A 19,556-nucleotide genomic window follows, 5' to 3' on the forward strand; every position below is an offset into this window, starting at 1 on the left:
CACCCTTTATTTCCACATGTCAGAAAGAAATGGGGGGGCCGGCGCGGTGGCGCAAGTGGTTAAAGGTCCTCGCTTTGCACGCCCGGGATCCCATATGGGTGCCGGTTCTAATCCCGGCAGCCCCGCTTCCCTTCCAGCTCCCTGCCTGTGGCCTGGGAAAGCAGTCGAGGACGGCCCAAAGCTTTGGGACCCTGCACCCGCGTGGGAGACCCGGAAGAGTCTCCTGGCTTTGGACTGGCATAGCATTGGCCGTTGTGCTCACTTGGGGAGTGAATCATTGGACGGAAGATCTTCCTCTCTGTCTCTCCTCTCTGTATATCTGCCTTTCCAATGAAAAAATAATAAAAATAAATCTTTAAAAAAAAAAGAAAGAAATGGAATATTTGTCTTTTTTGGGATGGCTTATTTCACTAATCATTATTTCCAGTTGTATCGATTGTTACAAAGGACAGGATCTTTTGTTCTTTTTTATGGTTGAGATTTGTTCCGTAGTGTGTATACACAACATTTTCTTTCTCCGGTTATCATTTGATAGCGAGGCTGATGACGTATCTGCCTTCCTGTGAACCGAGCTGCAGTAAACATGCGGTTACGGATAACTCGTTCGTATGCTGCTTACTTTTCCTTGGGGTAAATTTCCAGTAGTGGGTTGGTTGTGCAATACAGAATTCCATTTTGAAATCTCTAAGAAATCTCTGTACTGTCTTCTACAACATTTTTACTGGTTTATAACCCCAACATTGTTTTACGATGATTATTCCAACATCCTCAGTAGCATTTGTATTTGATTTTTGCATAATAAACTATTCAAGCTGAGGTGAGATGATACTTCGCCATGACTTTTATTTGCAATTCCCTTATGGCTAGTGACCTTGAACATTTTCCCCTGTGTTTGTTGAGTATTTGTATTTCTTTAAAAAGTGTCATTGTGTTCATTGTCCACTTCTTCACTAGAGTTTGTTTTGGAGTTTCTCGGGCGCTTTATGGATACTGAGTGTTAATTATTCATCAGTTGCATAGTTTGCAAATGTTCTATTCCATTCTGCTGGTTTCTCTTCAGCTTGCTGTATGTTACCTTTGCAGCTCAGAAGGTTATTAGCTTGATCTAAACCCATTTACTAATTCTTGATTTTATTGTTTGTGCTTCTGGGATATTATATCCAGAAGGCTTTGCCCATGTCCATGTATTGCAGAGCTGTCTAAAACGTTTCCTCTAGTTATTTGATGGTATCAAGTCATGTGTTGAAATCTGATCCCTTTTGAGTTAATATTTGTCTGAGTGTAAGCTAAGTGTCTTGTTTCATAGTTGTGCATATGTAAAACACACTTATCCCAGCCCCGTTTGTTGAAGAAGCTAGTTTCTCCAGGGGATGTTTTTCAATGGTTTTTAAGGATTCCTGAGTTGTGGCTGTATGATTAATTTCTGCTGTCTCTACTCTGTCTCATTCGTCTACATATCTTATTTGTGCCAGGCCAGGCTGTTGTGATATTCTAACTGTGCTGAGGCACATGTTGACACCTGGTACTGTGATACGTCAGCTTTGCTTTTGTTTCATAAGATCACTTTAGCTATTTGGGATCTCTTGAGTTTCCACAGAAACTTAGCATCATTTTCTCTGGATATTGGAAGAATATCATGGATATTTTGAATAGGGTTGCATTGAATCTGTAAATTACTTTCAGTAGTGTGTGCATTTTAATAATATTAATTCTTCCAACCCATAAACATGAAGGATTTTCCCAGTTTGGGAGTGTTTCCATTTCTTTAATGTTCTATAATTTTCTTCATAAAGCTCTTTCATGTCCTTGGTTAAATTTATCCCAAGGTAATTTTTGGAGCTATTTTTTAAAGGTTTATTTTACTTTTATTGGATAGTTAGATACAGAGAGGAAAGACAGAGAGGAAGATCTTCCATCTGTTGATTCACTCTCAGAGTGGCCACAATCTCACACATTTTTATGTTTATTTTTATGCTAAAATTTTCAAAACGCATGCATGTCATAGTTTCTTCAAAAGTTCACAGAAAATGTATGTTATAAAAATTATGCACATATTAGGACTCTGGTTTTAGATTAATCATGCAGTTTTTTGGGGGGGACTGAATTGATAACACTATTATGTGATGCTCTGCTTTGCCTTGGTAATCTGTTCTAAATTTGCTTTATACAGATCTAGTTTTGTTTATCAGCATTTGTGTGGCATATCCTTTTTTTTAAAAAAAATTTAATGATGTTTACATAGTTGATCAGGGTTGGAAGGGTTGAGGATTAGATGGAAGTCGGTGAGACTTTCCAAATTTTCTTTTTTCTTCTTCCTGTATCGGGGGAAAGGAGAGAAATTAGGGGAGAAACCAAACCCAGCATCCCAACCACCTCAGTGCTTGGGAATGGGGATCAGCCATCTCATGTCATCCCATGGTCCTAGATGTGGAGCATTCTCCGAGGGTTCTGTTTAAGTGGTTTCGATAGCTCTGACATGCTGTTGATAATCTCGTCTATCCAAGGTCCATTGGATGACATAATCCACCTCACAGTATCCATTCACCCAGATATTTACTGTCAACACTTGGCTACAGTTGTTAATCAGTTTGTTCTGCTCTCCTTCCTCTGCTATGATACCATGGTCCCAGACCTGACCCACAGTTGTGCTGGCAGGTACTGTAACCTGGCCTGGTCCGGGCTGCTGCCAGCCTTTCTTCTTGCATTCAATCCACACCCATGCCGAGGCACACCGCAGTCATTTCCCACCCAGATCACCACCTCCACTCAAATTCTTGACCTCACCAATGGAACCATGGTTCAACTAGGGCATCTCTTAAACTCCCCAGTCAGTTCTATTTCCAGCCACAGTTTGTACATGTTCCAGTGTTTGCTATGACCCAGCACAGGATAGCCCATTCCCCTTATTGGCCTTTGCCATAGGATGTTGCAGCTTGGCCTATCCTAGCTTGCCCCCAATGCCAACTCTCACAGGCAGGTGCAGCCAAATCTTGCCTGGTCTGACCCCCCACCCCCTTCCTGGCCTATGGTGTGATAGCCAAGTCTGGTATTACTCACACTCCATCTTGGCTCCTGCATATGCCAGTGGTCCAAATCACTCAGTCTCAGCCTCCACTTACCTTAAAGTACAATGGTCTTGTCAATGGAAATCCCTCAAAAGTCACCCCTAACCTGAAACACACTACTTCAATGGTCCTTCCTCTCACACATCTCCTTATCCCCTTCCCTGATCAACCAACAATCCCTGTGCTGGGAAACAGGAGTTCTCTAGCTCAGCATTCCAAAGCCCAGCCTTCTAGTGAGATATAGAATATCCACTATGATCTTTAGCTCCTGGCTTGTATGCTGGCCTGGGACCTTACCCCTCTGTACATCCAAGTTCCAGTCCCATTTAAAGTTCCCCAAGCCCCAATCCACCAGTACACCAGGCATCAGGCTAACCTAGGGTTCTTCCCTTTCCTCCCCTCACACTGCCCAGAACAAAGAATGTTGGGAATACCCAGGATTGTTCTGCCTGCCTGGACAAGAGCCACCAGATCTTTGTATGCCCTCACTGGCTAGCACCATCCAGCCCCAGGCCCAGAAAACGCAAAGGCGCCCAGGCAGCCTGCCACTGCAAAAGGCAAAGGCCAGCATATTGGTTTTCAATTATCCTACTTTTAACCTACCTATTTTATCATAATTTTAAAGTATCTTTCCCACTCACAAATGCAGTTTTCTCATTTATTCATTCTAGAATGCTTTGTTTTTTAATTGATGCATTTAGAGCATTTATAACGTAGCTAACAGTAAATATAGTTTTGTGCATAACATTCTAAATTATGTAATGACTTCTTTTTATATATTATCCTTAGGAGTAGCCATTCAAAGAGTAACTATACAAATATATATAAGGTATAATTCAATACACAAAAATGTTTCAAAAATTTTATGGCAGCTGTATGTTCTGAAAAATTTCAGACAAAGATTTAAAAATTTTTTCCATAAAAACAAACTTGGTGTTTTTAAAAAATTATTTTTATTGGAAAGTCAGATTTACAGAGAGAATGAGAGACAGAAAGATGTTCTGTCCTCTGGTTCACTCACTGAGTGGCTGCAATGACCAGTAGCTGAGCCTAAACTAGAAGCCAGAAGTTTTTTGAGGTCCCCCACGTGGGTACAGGATCCCAAGGCTTTGAGCCATTCTCCCCTGCTTTCCTAAGCCACAAGCAGAGAGCTGGATGGGAAGTGGAATAGCCAGAATATGCACAGAACCAGTGCCCATATGGTATCCTGACACAACCAAAGTGAGGATTTGTCCTTCGCATGGAATTTTTCAGAACATATACATTCCATAAAATATAGGCTTTTATGCTGGAGCCAAAACGTATTTTTAATTCTGCTTTCTGTGTAATTTTCAAGTCCCAAACATAAAATTTGTTAAACAGTTTTTTAAAAAGATTTACTTATTTACTTAAAAAGTTAGCATTACAGTGATAGAAGGAGGAGAGATCTAAGGTTGATGATTTCATTCCCAGGTTAACTACAAAGACAACATCTTGCAGAGAACAAAGCTAGGGGCCTGGAACTTTACCCAGTTCCCTGACATTTGTGGCAAGATGGAGAAGAGAGTAAGGAAGCAGGAGCACTGACCCACTACATGCCCCAATTTCCAAGGAGCCTGGGAATTCAGTGCTGGTCCCTCAGGTGAGCAGCAGGGATCCAATCGCTACTGTCACCCCCTGCTGGCTTCCCTGTTGTATCATCAAGAACCTAGAATTAGGAACAGAACCATGACTTGTATTCACGTACTCCCACATGGGGTATAAACGTCCCAATGGAAATGCTAACCACTGCTTATCTAACTTCATTCTTGAAATATTGTTGTAGAGTTTTGATAGCTACAGAGTTCTGTATGGACAACTATTTTTCTTTTTCCATTTCTTAAACATTTTGCTTTCTTACCTCCACAGGAAATAATGGGAAATGTATAGTCATTAAAGTTGTTGATTGTCTATAGAATTCTGTATTTATAAATGAAAAGAATATGATTTTTGTTTTATTGTACTTTACTAGTCTGCCCAATGACATTTATTTGCAGATTCCTACCCAGCTTCCTTATGTAGTAATTCTAATATCAATTCAGTTTTCACAGACATTGCAAAGCCCTTTAGATCTATGTGTTTGCCATCAGTCACCCTTGTGAGATTAAAATTCACATTCATGAAATCGATGTGCAGATTCCTGCCCATCTTCCATATGTAGTAATTCTAATATTAATTCAACATTCAAAGACATGACAAAGCCCATTAGATCTATGCATTTGGCATTAGTCTCCCTTGTGAGATTAAGGTAAACATTTTAAAGGTTTTAGTGCACGCTTTAGCATCAGGTCAGTTTAGGTTTACTGCATCAGCAAACTCAGCACAACCTTGTTCAATTCTTCCTTCGAGTTTCGTTTGGGAGCTTGTGGAATCCAGTCTGCATGAAAAACGGACTTTCCTGTAGTCATGGAATCCAGGCAGCATTCAGATTCTCAGAAAGCAAAAAGAGAACAGGATATTCAGGGTTCTGATTTTTCTTTTTTTTTCCCAATATGACCTTTGTACCTATTTTTGTACCTATTTTTCAGAGTATTCCATGAGCTAGTTAGTGAATCTTAGTCATATTTAGAATGAAAAATGCTTCACATGTCAAACTCTTTCTATAAAACTTCTATTATAAAAGCTGAGGAATGATTTTCCAAGTTTAAGAAAAGACTAAGTCTAAAATTGCCTGAAAAGAAGGCATGTTTACTTAGACATTTAAACATTTTAGTCAACTGGTATTTTGCTTACATGAGCAGAAACAGTTTATCTCCTTGGGAGTTTCAGTGAGCAAAGCTATGTGTCAAATAATGCAAGGAAAGAAGAATATAACCCAATGGTTAACTTTTGGGACTTATGTGTCTACTGATCAAATCTGACCTGGTACCTCGGAGGGAATTCAGGTCTAAGATGTATGGACAAAATCCGAAATCCCACATAAACGCTTTTCCAAATTGTAGAAATTCAGTTCAACATTGACAACAAAAAACTGATCACATTATTGCTACAAAGTTTAGGGTTGGGACAATCTTGCAACTAGTTCTCACTTAACAAATTCATATTGAATGTTTTTATGCTTCTTAATAAACCAGAACTCTACCTAATCAAAACACAGTGGAAACACACACCGCTGGAAACTCTTCCCTACTAATTATAACACAAAGAATGTCATGCTTACAAATCTGAAAAAGCATTGTATGCCTTCAGGGAAGGTATTTCAGAGGCTCAGAAAAGAAAATTTTAACTAAAATAAAAATCAGGCTTAAAATTTTCAAATGAGTAGTCATGCTTATGGAAGATTTAGGTTAGTATTTCTAATCAGATTAAAGTTTAGCAATATCCCTAAACCCATGTATCACACAACATTTCAGAATGGTGATATCCTTCCATTCACACATGGATGAAATGACCCATTAAATAGGAAGTCTGTCAGTTTTTTCCCCACATCTGCATGCAGAAAGTTGCAAAATCTTAGCAGTGATAGAACCCAATCCCATACATTGCTTACAAAAGCAGTCATTGAGTGTTTGAATCCTTCCTTAAACCACAGATCATAGCTTTGATTCAATTTTGTTTTGCCAGACTTCTAAAATATGAAAAGCTGAAAGTAGAATCAAAAGCAGATAAGGCAGAACTCAAATTAGTAACTGTATAAGATGCTGTCATCATACGTGCTGGCCTTGTTGGGTCCAGAATTTATCCCACCGCCTTGAAAAGAGGAGTTGCATAAGAGGTAATGCAAAAGCAAAGGAACTTTATTGATAGCGTGCTAGGGTCCAAGTCTCATCCAGCACAGTGGAGTCTTGACAAGGACTCGAACTGTGTATTTCATATAGTTCATATAGGGTTTTGGCTGCAGCTGCAGGAATGGGCCATTGATTCTACGAACAGGCATTGGCAAGATTGTAATTGGTCAGTTTCTATCACCGTGACCACTCTGAGGATGTGGATAAAGGGGGACATTTAATATTCTCTATGTATTTATACTGAGATTTAAATTAGTGCAGCATTGGAGAAAACAGTTTGGAGATTCCTAAGAAAAATCAGAAGTAGGCTTGCAATAAGATCCAGTCCTGGGTATATACCCAAGACATGAACATGTTGTCTCAAAAAGATATCCACACCACATTTATAGAAGCACTGTTCACTACAGCAAAAATATGGAATTATCCTAGGTGTTAATGATCAGGTGAATAGATGAAGAAAAATATGGCATATATATATTTAGATGTATCCACAAACATATCTAGCAACACACATACAATGAAATACTATTCAGCTATGAAAAATGAAATTCTACCATTTGTACTAAAATGGCACAACTGGAGTACATGATATTGAGTGAAATAAAACACAAAGACAAATACCACATATTCTCCCTTATGTATGAGAATTAAAACTTTAAAAACTAAAATGGACTGATATGCATGTCTGTGAAAGTACAGTTATGAACATATTTTTAAGCTTTTTCATATCAAACTAGAGGCTAATATACCACTGAAGTTTTAATAATCTGTGCTTATTTTATTTATACAAGGAGTATATACTTTATGTACTTTAATATGCAATTGTAAGAGCATATTTCCCATCAGTTCCTTACTCCATTTCTTCATCCCTTCCTCTTCATTCCTTATTTTTCTTTTGATTTTTATAATTTTGTATTTCTCATTTACTTCATAATCAGAAGCTTAATCCACCATTAAATAAAGAGTTCAAGAAAAAGCAAGCAGAAAAACTACATTTCCACAAGAATATAGATAAGAGCTATAAACTCCCAGGAAATACAAAAATGTCAATTTTACTCATACATTACTTATTTGTACCCTGTGTAGTTGTTATTCAATTTAGGGAAAACATGATTGCTTTTTGAGGACTGACTTTTTTCACTAAGTGTAATGGTCTCCAATTACATCTATTGTTTTGTAAAAGAGAATTTTTTTGTTTGTTTTAATATAGCTGAGTTACATTCTAACATTTATATATGCCAAAATTTATCTGGTCATTGGTTTATGAATTCTTGGTTGGTTTCTTTGATACTGTGCTTTGATCTGCTATTATGAAGGTGCAGATAACTCATTCACATCACTGGTTTAATTTCATTTGGGTAAATTCCAGGAGTTGAATGCCTGGGTCATATGACAGATCTGGTTTCAGATGTCTGAGGAATCCCCATACTGTCTTCATAATGATTGTACTATTTTATATTATATTCCCACCAAGAGTGTATTAGGGTACCTTTTTCCTCACATCTTCACTGGTGTGTGTGTGTGTGTGTGTGTGTGTGTGTGTGTGTGTGTGTGTGTGTGTGTGTGTGTGTGTGTGTGTTTTGAGGGCTGTGAAAGCCATTCTAACTGGGCAGAGGTGAAACCTTACAGTGTGTTTAAGTAAAGTACTATGAATTTCCCTGGTGGCTAGTGATCCTGAGCATATTTTCATATACTTGTTGGTCATTTGTGTTTCTATCTTTGCAAAATGGTTCTTTCATATTTTATTTAGAATTCTTGTAACCATATTTGTCAGGGTTGTGGTCTATTCTCTTTCTTAGCTGTATTTTTTTTCCTAATTTAGAGTTGCTAGACCCATAAAGCAATTTGGAACATTCCATTTCAGTGGTTTTGAATTATTTGAAAAGAATTGGAATTAGTTATTTAAAGGTCTGATAGAATACAGCAGTGAAGCTATTCAGTCCTGGGCTTTTCTTTCTAACAAAGATTTTTTTTTTATTATTACCGATTCTATCTGTATCATGGTTACTGGTCTGTTTAGATTTTCTAAGTCTTTGTGACTCAATTTTGTTAAATTGTATGTGTCCAGAAATCTGTTCTTCTAGATACTTGCATTTGTTGGCATATAAAAGTTTGCAACAATTCCTAATGATTCTTTTTAAATTTCTCTTGTATTTGCTGTAACTTCCTTTTTCATTTCTGATTTTTAAATTTGGGTTGTCTTACCCACCTAACCATCCTAACCCCAACCTCCTTTGTTTAATTAGCTGGCCCTATGGTCAGTGGTGTGTCAGGTTAGCATAGTATTTTTTTTTTAAATACCACAGCTTCATTTCACTGATCTCTTCAATAACTGTTTCAGTTTTATTTTTTTTATTCCTTCTGTGACTTACTGTTCATTCAAGAGCATGTTATTTAGTGTGTATATATTTGCACATTTTTTCCAAATTTCTTAAGTTATTGTGAAAGTTGTTCCCTATGTTCTGCTTAACTATGGTCTTTTGGTCTTTTTTTTTACTGTTTATACATATATGCATGCACATATGACTAGATTAATGTCACTTTATCCTTTTCAATAAAATGAACTACTAGTTTGTAGCAACATACTTCCAATTAGGGATTATTTGGCAAACTCTGATATTAATTAGGTGCTGCAAACATATGAGCAATAACTTTGAGGAGAACACTATAGTAGAAAATCCTTATGCAGAAAACAAACAACTCAGATACTTTAAAACAATTAAGCCTAAAACTTGAAGGTCTTCCCTAGTATGCTAACAATGAATACTTAAAGAGAAATTCTTCCTTGTGATTGCATGAATCCAGTGGTGAATAATAGAGCTTAGATCACTTTGAAATGATCCTGCAAAGGAAATATGGCTGTTTAGTTGTGGTAGATTCAGCAGGGTTTGGTGCTGTCCTAGCAGTTATGGGAGGAGGAAGTGGATAGGATCACAGGGTATTGGCTTGTTTGGACCGGTTCTTCTTTGTTTTTCCCCTTCACATGAATGATAACTTTTATTTTAAAGGCAGAGTTAGAGAAATCTACCACTGACTGGCTCACTCTAAAGATGGCTGCAATGGTAGATCTGCCTGGGTCAGGCTGAAGCCTAAAGCTTCAGCTGAATCTCCCACATCAAATCTGAACTCAAGTAAACCTTTAAGGATGATACCATCTGTTGAAATACTACCCTAAAAATTTAAATGTCAAAATTCTAAACTCTAGTTCTTTGAAATGTGCCCTTATGTGGAGGTAGCCTCTTCAAAATAACCATGTCAATATGAGATGAAGATTTTTCAGTGGACCCTAATCCAACATGACATCATTACCTTACAAATGGTGAATGTCAGAGAAAGACATACAATTGTGGAAGAAATACCAGGCACACGAAGTTAATCATCCATGAACAAGGGGGGTGATCTAGAAAATGAATTTTACTCATAACCCTCAGAAAGAATAATCCTGCTAACAGCTTGTTTTAGACTTCTGCCTCCAGCACTGTGAGACAATAATTTTCTCCTGTTAAATTGACGCTATGGGATTCTGCCAGACAAATGCTGGAAAACCAATATGGAGTGAGGAATTGTGCAAATTTGGCTAAAATTAGAATAGATTCTGGCAAATAGAGATAAGCAAAGAAAGCAGAATGAATGATCTGATGTGGACACAAAATTGAAATTCCCCCAGGTTTTAAAATCTCTTCCTGTTTCTTCAGAATAGTTACGGAAGGTGTGGGATAAGAAGAAGGTGAGACACTTCATATGTTTCTTTTAAATTCATACTTTTAAAATATGTAATAAATATTCTTAAATATATTCTAGAAATATACAACTTATATTTTAAAGTACACTTTTTAAAAGTGAATCATAGAAAAAAAAAACACAGAAAGCCATTTAGAGTTTTCATCTGCTGGCTCATTCCTCAGATGCCTACAGATGTTAGTTCAGGGCCTGGCCAAAGCTTGGCAATAGGACCTGACTACAGGCAAATCATTTGATTTGTCACTCAAAGCATAAATTAACAGGAAGCTGGAAACAACAGCAGAGCCAGGTCTCAAATCTAAGAAATCTCATATGAGATGCAGGCATCAAAATCTGTGGTTGCATCATTAGCCCAAATGCATGCTCATTCATCTACATGTTTGTTTTGAGCCAATTCAACCACATACACTGGAGGAGGACTTTTTTAAAAACTAGAAACAAGACACTGAAAGAAGTTGGAGAAGTCACTCTCAAAGTCAAGGCATCATGACTTGGCTAAAATTTTGGAACCCACTAAAATGCTCTAGTAAGTCAAAGGTTTACCTTGAAAATGAATAGTGTAGTAAAATCAAGCCTTTATCAAGCAACCACTGAGTTGAAGGAGAAAAACAGAGTATCATTAAGAACTTGCAAAGCCTTATATCCTAAACACTAACCTCCACATCAAAGATTTTTGTCAATGTCTACAGTTCTGCAGTAAATATTGTGCCGAAAAATCAACCCCTCAGTATGTTTTCTAAAATGTCATCAGAGAGAACATAGCCTGATGAACAAGAATAACTAGTGAGCATCCATAGTGACTTGACTTGTGGCAGAGAAATATAGGAACTACCACCACCCATAGCATCATGTACAGGGTTGGACAGGGTGTTCTGTGCAGTTGAGAAAATAAGAAAATGAGACAGATACAAGATAAAGACTATAAAACCAGGCTGCTAGAGGGAAACCCCCTTCTCTGAGGAAGGAGGTTGACTTAGAAGGCTTACAACTTCAGTCTTGTTGAAGTGCTTGTGGAGTTAAATGATAGGAGTTGTTACGGCACAAGCATCGATGGCTGCATCCCATATTGATGTTAACCAGCCAGTGCCTGAGGATCAGGAAGTAACGGTGTGACCCAAGTACAGAAGTCAGAACATTGACTGTCTCAAAGATATCTTATAGCACACAGTAATGTGGTCTCTGACCATTGCCCAACTGCAGACCCTTGCCCACAGTTCTTGGCCTTGGTCTTAGACTTCTGCCTGCTCGCATACCATCGTCTGCAAAGTTTGATCTTGTTCTCTGACACCAATGATCCCTGAACTCAAGATTCCAGACAGCCTGTCCCGCTCTTCCTTATTAAGTCATATTGTTGTTTTTTCACTTTTTTATATTTTTCCTATATATCCTCTTTACCCACCAAAGCTGTAATCAATATTGCTTCTCATAGTTATTGATGGAAAGGCATTGTATATAGTAGCTTATATATGAAGACGACACATTGCTCTTCCCAATGTTAGGTCCCAGGTTTCTTCATATTGGTCTTCTCATGCTTTCTTTGCCAAAGGAAAGAAGGTATTCTGTAATTGTTCTGAAAGACGTGGGAGAGAGAAGATTAATCTGTAATGCTTGCAAATGTTGAATAAACAAAATACTCTAGTAGATGACTGCATCATACTGGAAATGTGAAGACAAGTGATGTTAGAAAAATCAAAACCCATTTACAAGTTCAACATGTCAACTTCAAACTTGTCATATCAGCTGTATAATAGTTTCAGATGTTTATGAGAATTAAGAGGTAGAGAAGAAACTATGGGAAAGCTGACCTTGCATTTGGCCCCGTTACATTTTCATTAACATCTAATCAACTGTATTAGTGGGCATACTTTTCATATTAGATGTTTACAGTGCAATTTAGACCTCTACGATATCAAACTAGGCAGGAGAAATATTTAATAATTTTGGATCCTTAATTTTTGGATTCCCTTCCTTCTTCCTGGGATTCTACAGCTTATTGAGGCTCCTAGGAAGAAGTTTGGGAGGCCATAAGGTACTCTTGTGTTACCCCAGGTACTGCAGCTATTTGGAGTTAAGTGGCTTGACTGGCAGCTGACTCTTCTGCCAGTCCCCATGCAGCCTCCCTTCTGCCAAGTCTAGAGTCTCCACTGGAACCATTTACAGGAAATAGATTCCTTCCTTCATTCTCTCAACCTTGTGGAAGATGCTTTTCCAATAAAGCTGAATCATTTGCTTTCCCCTTTACTCATTGGGTCCCTCTTCCTTAAGCTTGATAGCACCTTACACTGCCAAGAGCATGTTTTCAATAACAGCCTCTTCTATAATTCCACTGACAAAGGGCAAGTCTAGGAATCCAAGACTTAAAACCCAGCTTGTCTCTCACATTGTACAGATCAAATGAATGCGATGAAGAACATTGTCTTCTAATATCAGAAGCAGTTTTTACAAAATACATTGTATCCAAAAACAGTGTATAATTATGGTAGTGCCCCTGTAAAATTTTAAAAATGCTGTCTGATATAATTTGATATTTGTTAAACAACCAAGAAACAAGGTCATGGTGAAAGAATACTTGTGGCTAGAATAGCCTAGGTCATTGTATTTGCAATTCTGCTGTCCTTTCAAATTGAGCACAATTTAAAAATGATTTTCTAAACAAAAGTGGTCCACTATTTGTCAGTAAATACATTAGCAATAAAGAAAAAAAAAGGACAATGAGGTCTGTGCTAAGGTTGATAAATGCAAAACATGCTTAGCCTTCAACTTGCATTTTAAAAATTGAGTCATGGACAACACATTAATGCCTCAAAATCCTAAATTAGAATGTTGATATGTGTTCTCTATATCTATAGGAAATGCCAAAGAATCCAATTAGAATGTGTGAACAATGCTAACGCCACATTTATTCAGTCAGGTTTAAAAGATGCCAATGAAAAAACAAAAATGCTTAGTATCTATAAAATTGATTAAGTTGAAATACATGGTGTACAATTAAAATGTCATTAGAGGTCTAATTATGTTGCTTAAAGTAAAGACAAATACAGAAATGACTAATTGCAGTAAGTTGTCAATAAGAAACATATTATTAACATATAATACTTTACCCACACCCCCTCTTGAATAAAGAGAAAAAACGCCAGGTTAAAGCTAGGACTGGAGGCTTGTACATTACTCACTAAGCACTTAGCATCCTGATTGATAAGGGTCTGCTAAGTGGTGAGTTGTAAGAACGAAGAATCAGCAGTGTTCCTTTAAAATATAAAAGCAAAAGGTTAATTACTTTTCAGAAAACCTGATGTTAACCTTGGGAGTAATTGTAAACTGTTTTTTACTGTTCTTAGAGCTAATTTATTGTTTCTTCTAGAAATTCTAGAATGACAGTGTCAAGCAAAAGAATGCCAATTGAACACGCTTTTTTCTTCTGTTTCAGTTGACTTATCTTTAGTGAATGGAGAGGAAAATGCCATCTATTTGTTGGGAAATTCTCTTGGCCTTCAACCAAAAATGGTTAAAACGTATATTGAAGAAGAACTGGATAAGTGGGCCAAAGTGTAAGTATTGATTTAAAAGCTACTAATCAATATCTCATAAAAAAAGTACTAAAATTACACTAACATGTAGAACATAGTCCTACTAATTTAGAGCAGACAGAAACTTTGGGGATCACATCACTGATACCTTGATCTCACTGAAATAATTAAGTGTCAGAGTAAAGTCACATGTCAAGTTAATAGAAGAGGGAAAGCTAAAACTGTCATGATGTTTAAGCCATTTAAGTTCCTCTCAGGCCTGTGGTGTCATTGGCACTTCTAAACTGGATATAATAATTTTATTTTTTAATGACTAACAAGAAAGTTAATATGAATGATTTTAATTTTTTTATTCATCTTTTTTTTCCCTAAGCTATCAGCATTTTTTTTCCTTTTTGTTGCTTTGATTTTATTTGAGAGGCAGAGTGACAGCAAAAAAGAGAGGGAGACAAAAATAGCTTTCCCATCTGTTGGCTCTCCCCAAGAGACTGTCACAATGGCCAGGGGTAGGACAGGTTGAGGCAGACAAGGTAGGACTTAATCTGGGACTCCCCTGTGGGTAAGATGGACCCACCTTACGTACAGTTGCTGCCTCTACTGTGTGCATCAGCAGAGAATTACACGCGTACACGCAATACTAGAGCCCAGGAACTCCAATATCCTCCAAGCATCTTAAGAACTATCTTGGGTGCTGCACCAAATGCCTGCCCCAAAATGTATGCTTGTTCATAGAAAAAGGTTACCTGTTGATGTTGGCAAGGAACTGGATGAAGCATAAGCCACTTTTCTCCCTATGTGGGCAACTGTTTGTTGAGAAAGATGTTCAACGTGACTTTAGCAAAGCAGATGTGCTCCAAGCACGAGGAAACCTTATGTAAGGACTTTGTTCTTCTCCATTTCTTCTGTTCTGCTTTTACTTTTCTCTCCGAAATCCCTTATCCTCTTCAAGTCCAGCCTTCTACATCACAGTGCTGGGTCCTCTGCAAATGTCACTGTTTTGGGGTGAGCAGTTTAGAGATATTGTTTCATTAATTTCTGTTTGTTGGCTCTATCATCATCCTCTAAAAGAAAATAACCTAGTCTTATGTATTTTCTAGCTTTCCCCAGTAATTGTTGATAAAATTAAAACTAGAGAGATTTTTGAAGACTTAAATTTTCCGTTATTTCTATTGTTTATCACTTAAATGTTTTTGAATGTCAAATGACCAGATACTTTTAAAATATTCAGTCATTATTTAAAATTTAAAAGTAATATGTTTTAAGTCAAGTCAGAAGATCAGGAAACATTTTGAGAAATATTTCACTAAACTAAGAATTCTGGAGGCAAAACATTGTCACTGATAGAAACTCGGAGTGTTTCTTTCACTTCTTTTTATGGTACTGATATTTTGTACTGGTTACAGCACCTGTTCTGTAAAGCATATTTATATTGTGCTAATGATTACTAACATGGTTAAAATTAAAGAGCAAGTAATTTTAGTGGTTAAAAATGTAAGTTTGAAAAAAAAAGAAAAAAAAATGTAAGTTTGCAACTTAATGCAAAGTGACAAAGGCTTGCATAATTTATTAATCCATTTTAACTTTATCTGCATAACTTCTATGCATAGATTGCAAAATACCCATCACCACATTTAGGAGCATTTTTTTAATAGCAGGTTTAGTGTTTAATAAATGAGGGTCATAGTTAATAAAATGGTTAATATTCATTTTTGGCCTTAATGTAAGAGAGATGAAAGAATTGGATCAAATGAATTTGAACTTTACGGAATGTCCTTGCCTCTTAGATATTCATTCAACAAGACTGTGCATTTTTAAAATTTATTTTATCCTCTAGGCATTTAAAAAGATGTTGTCCTGCTACTTTGTTCAGACTCTTAAACTTATACTACTTTAGTATGGAACTGGTTGATTGCTTTCAAGATGTTAAAGTTATATTTTGGGAACATGCCTCTGTTTCAACACTTATCCCTCTATTGTTATTGCCTTTCACTTTTGTATTTTGCCTTGTGACAGTAGGAAATTTCATGGTCTTAATTAAGCCTTCTTACTTAGTTTTCATTAGAAGAATCAAAATCAAAGTTCATTGTAGGCATTGTAAATGGAATTAAACATTTCTTTTTATTAAGATTTATTTTATTTGCAATGGAGAGTTTTTGACACAAGAGATGCAGACAGCGAGATTATCCAGCATGAGTTCAGTCTCCAAATGCCTTCTGTTTGTGGGACTGGCAGCCAGAACCCTGGAACTCTAGCTAGGTCTCTCAGGTACATGACAGAGACCTAGGTACTTGGGCCATCTTCCTCGGCTTTCCTAAGTGTGGTGTGTTAGCAGGGAGCTGGATTGAAACTGAAGCTGCTAGAATTCAAGCAGGTGCCTTCATGGGACTCTGGCGATTGCAGGTGGTGCTTAACTTTTACCACTGTAATTCCCGTCCCAAATATTGTTTCTAAACAAAACATATTTATCACACTTTTGCCTTCTTTATTTTAACTTGTTTTCTTGATTCATACTTTTGTGGTCAGTCAGTCATCATCAACCTTAGTCATAAGCATGCCAGCCCAGGGTTTTCTGCATTCCCAGGAATTCTTGTACCCTTCTACTGCAATCCCCATCTTAGATTTTAAAAATGCTCATAACTTAGTATCATTAAATATATTCTTCATTTCTTTTTAGTTTTGAAAAACTTTATTGATATAGGTAACAGATTTCATAATTTTCACACATACAATTAAAAAATTTGAGACTTTCTTTTACCCCTTCCCTTCCCTTCCCTTCCCTTCCCTTCCCTTCCCTTCCCTTCCCTTCCCTTCCCTTCCCTTCCCTTCCCTTCCCTTCCCTTCCCTTCCCCTCCCCTCCCCTCCCCTCCCCTCCCCTCCCCTCCCCTCCTCTCCTCTCATTTCCTTTCCTTCCTTAATATGCATTCCATTTATTTTATAATTGCATGCTTAATGCCCTGCCGAATAAACATTTCTACAAATAAAAAATAGATGATTGTTCCCCAGGAATATAAAAAGGGACTATAAACAATAATCAAATCGTAAGATGTCAATTTTGCTCATATAACTTTGGGTGTTTTTTTTGTGCTTAATGTATAATAGTTATCAGAAATCAGAGAAAACATATTTGCTTTTTAGGGTATGACTTACTTCACCAAGCATATTACATCTAGTATTATCCATTACATTTCAAGCTACAGGATTTCATTCTTTTTATGGATAAGTCATAGTTTGCAGTATGTGTTTACACATATATACATACATACCACATTTTCTTTATCCAATCATCAATTAATAAAAACCAGTCAATGCCAATTCTTTGTTTAAATTATTCTATTTAGTTTTATTGCAAAGGCAGATATACATATGAGAGAGAGGAGACACTGAAAGATCTTTCATCCAAAGTTTCACCCCCTGAGTGGCCATGATGGCAGGAGTTGAGCCAATCCAAACCCAGGAGCCCAGAGCATCTTCCAGGTTTCCCACATGGGTGCAGGGTCCCAAGGCTTTGGGCCAACCTTGACTGCTTTCACAGGGCACAAGCAGGGAGCTGGGTGGGAAGCCAGGTCACTGGAATTAGAACCGGTTCTCATATGGGATCCTGGTGCATTCAAGGCAAGGACTTTAGCCTCTAGGCCAACATGCTGGGCTCACACTTCTTAGCTAATTGTAAATTGAGATGCTATAAAACTGAATGACAGATAATTCTTTTATATGATTTCATTTCCTTTGGGTAAATTCCAAGGAATGGAATGACTGTTAAGATTCCTAGGAATCTTCCTTTATCCTGTCTTCTATAAGTATTGCACTAATTTACATTTCTACTATCAGTGGATTAGGGGATTTTTAAATCCACATCTTCACCAGTGTTTATTTTGGTTTTTCAGTGTGGTTTTATTTGCATTTCCCCCGATGGCTAGTGATCCTGAACATTTTTCCATTTGTCTCTGGACCATCTGCATTTCATTATTTGAAAATCTCCTATTCCTGTCCTATGCCCATTTCTTTCTTTTTTTTAATGAGTTATTTATTTTTACTGGAAAGTCAGTTACACAAAGAGGAGGAGACAGAGAGGAAGATCTCTCTGCTGATTCACTCCCAATGTGGCCATAACAGCTGGAGCTGAGCCAATCCAAAGCCAGAAGCCAGGAACCTCTCTGGATTTCCAGTGTGGGTTCAGGGTTCCAAAGCTTTGCGCCGTCCTTAACTGCTTTCCCAGGCCACAAGCAGGGGACCGGATGGGAAGCAGTGCCACAGGGACAGGAACTGGCACCCATATGGGGTGTTTTTAAGCAAGGGCTTTATCCACTGGGCTACTGGGCCTAGCCCCCTGACCGTTTCTTAACTGTGTTGTGGGTATTGCATTTCTTAAGCTCTTCATAGAGCTAGATATTAATCCTTCATCAGATGCATAAATTTTCAAATATTTTCTTCCAGTCAGTTGCCTCTTCCTGATATTGTGTGCTTCCTTTGCTGTGCAAAGGCTTCTTATTTTGATATAAACGCATTTGTCTTTTTTTGCTTTGTTTTTATTATTGGTGTTTGTGGGGTCTTACCTAATGTATTTGCCTATGCAAATGCTTTTACATTATTTCCTCTGTTTTCATATACTAATTTGATGGATTCAGATCTGAGATTTAGATCCTTGATTCCTTGTTGAGTTGATTTTTGTGTAGGGTATGAGGGTCTTTGTTTCACACGCTTCATATAGGGACTCAATTTTTGCAGCATTTATTGAAGACACTGCCATTTTTCAAGAAAATAATTTAAGCTTATTTTTCAAGTATTATTTGATTATAGATCTGTGGATTAATTTATAAGGTTCATCTTTGTTTTCTTCTTTGATTATAACTGCCCTAGTATGCCTTAATCTGATACTGTGATGCTTCCAGTATCATTTTTATTTGTTTCTCTAGGATTGCTGTAGCTATTCAGGGTCCTTTGTATTTCCATATCAACTTGTAAATCATCCTGCCTGTGTCTAAGAAGGATGTCTCTGGTATTTAAATTGAGATTATGTTGAATCTTTACCCTCCTTTGAATAATGTCAACATTTTAGTGATATTAATACTTCCAGTCCACAATATAGAAGACTTCCATTTTTCTGTGTTGTCTTTTGTTTTTTATTTGTTTTGGGATCTTTATTATACAGATCTTTCATGTCTGTGGTTAAATTTATCTCAGTGCCTAAATTGATTTGTAGTGGCTTAAATGGAACTGTTCTTGTGAGGCTTTTTTTGAAGTCATGGCATTGTTCATGTGTACAAATGCTATCGGCTTTTTGCTTTGATTTTACATTCTTCATTTTGCCAAATTCCTATGATTTTCAATAGTGTTTTAATGTTTTTGTTTGCCTCTAATAAAAGATCTTGTCATGTGCAAATCAGAATAATTTTCCTTTCTATTTTCAAATCATATTTCTTCAATTTTGTTTTTCTTTCATAATGGCTAGAATACATCATGATGATGTTGACTATTAA

General features: G+C 37.1%; 1 protein-coding gene across 1 annotated transcript in view; it reads left to right on the forward strand.

The window, feature by feature from the left end:
• KYNU (kynureninase) overlaps window positions 1-19,556 on the forward strand; it is a 136,477-nt gene that overhangs the window by 14,329 nt on the left and 102,592 nt on the right. The window contains exon 2 of the mRNA XM_040971523.1: window positions 13,980-14,100. Within this exon, the coding sequence (XP_040827457.1) occupies window positions 13,980-14,100 (121 nt within the window). The remainder of the gene's footprint in view (window positions 1-13,979; window positions 14,101-19,556) is intronic.

This window comes from Ochotona curzoniae, unplaced genomic scaffold, assembly GCF_017591425.1.
Source record: "Ochotona curzoniae isolate NIBS_2020 unplaced genomic scaffold, NIBS_Ocur_1.0 contig_2210, whole genome shotgun sequence".
In the NCBI taxonomy this organism is placed as follows: Eukaryota; Metazoa; Chordata; class Mammalia; order Lagomorpha; family Ochotonidae; genus Ochotona; species Ochotona curzoniae.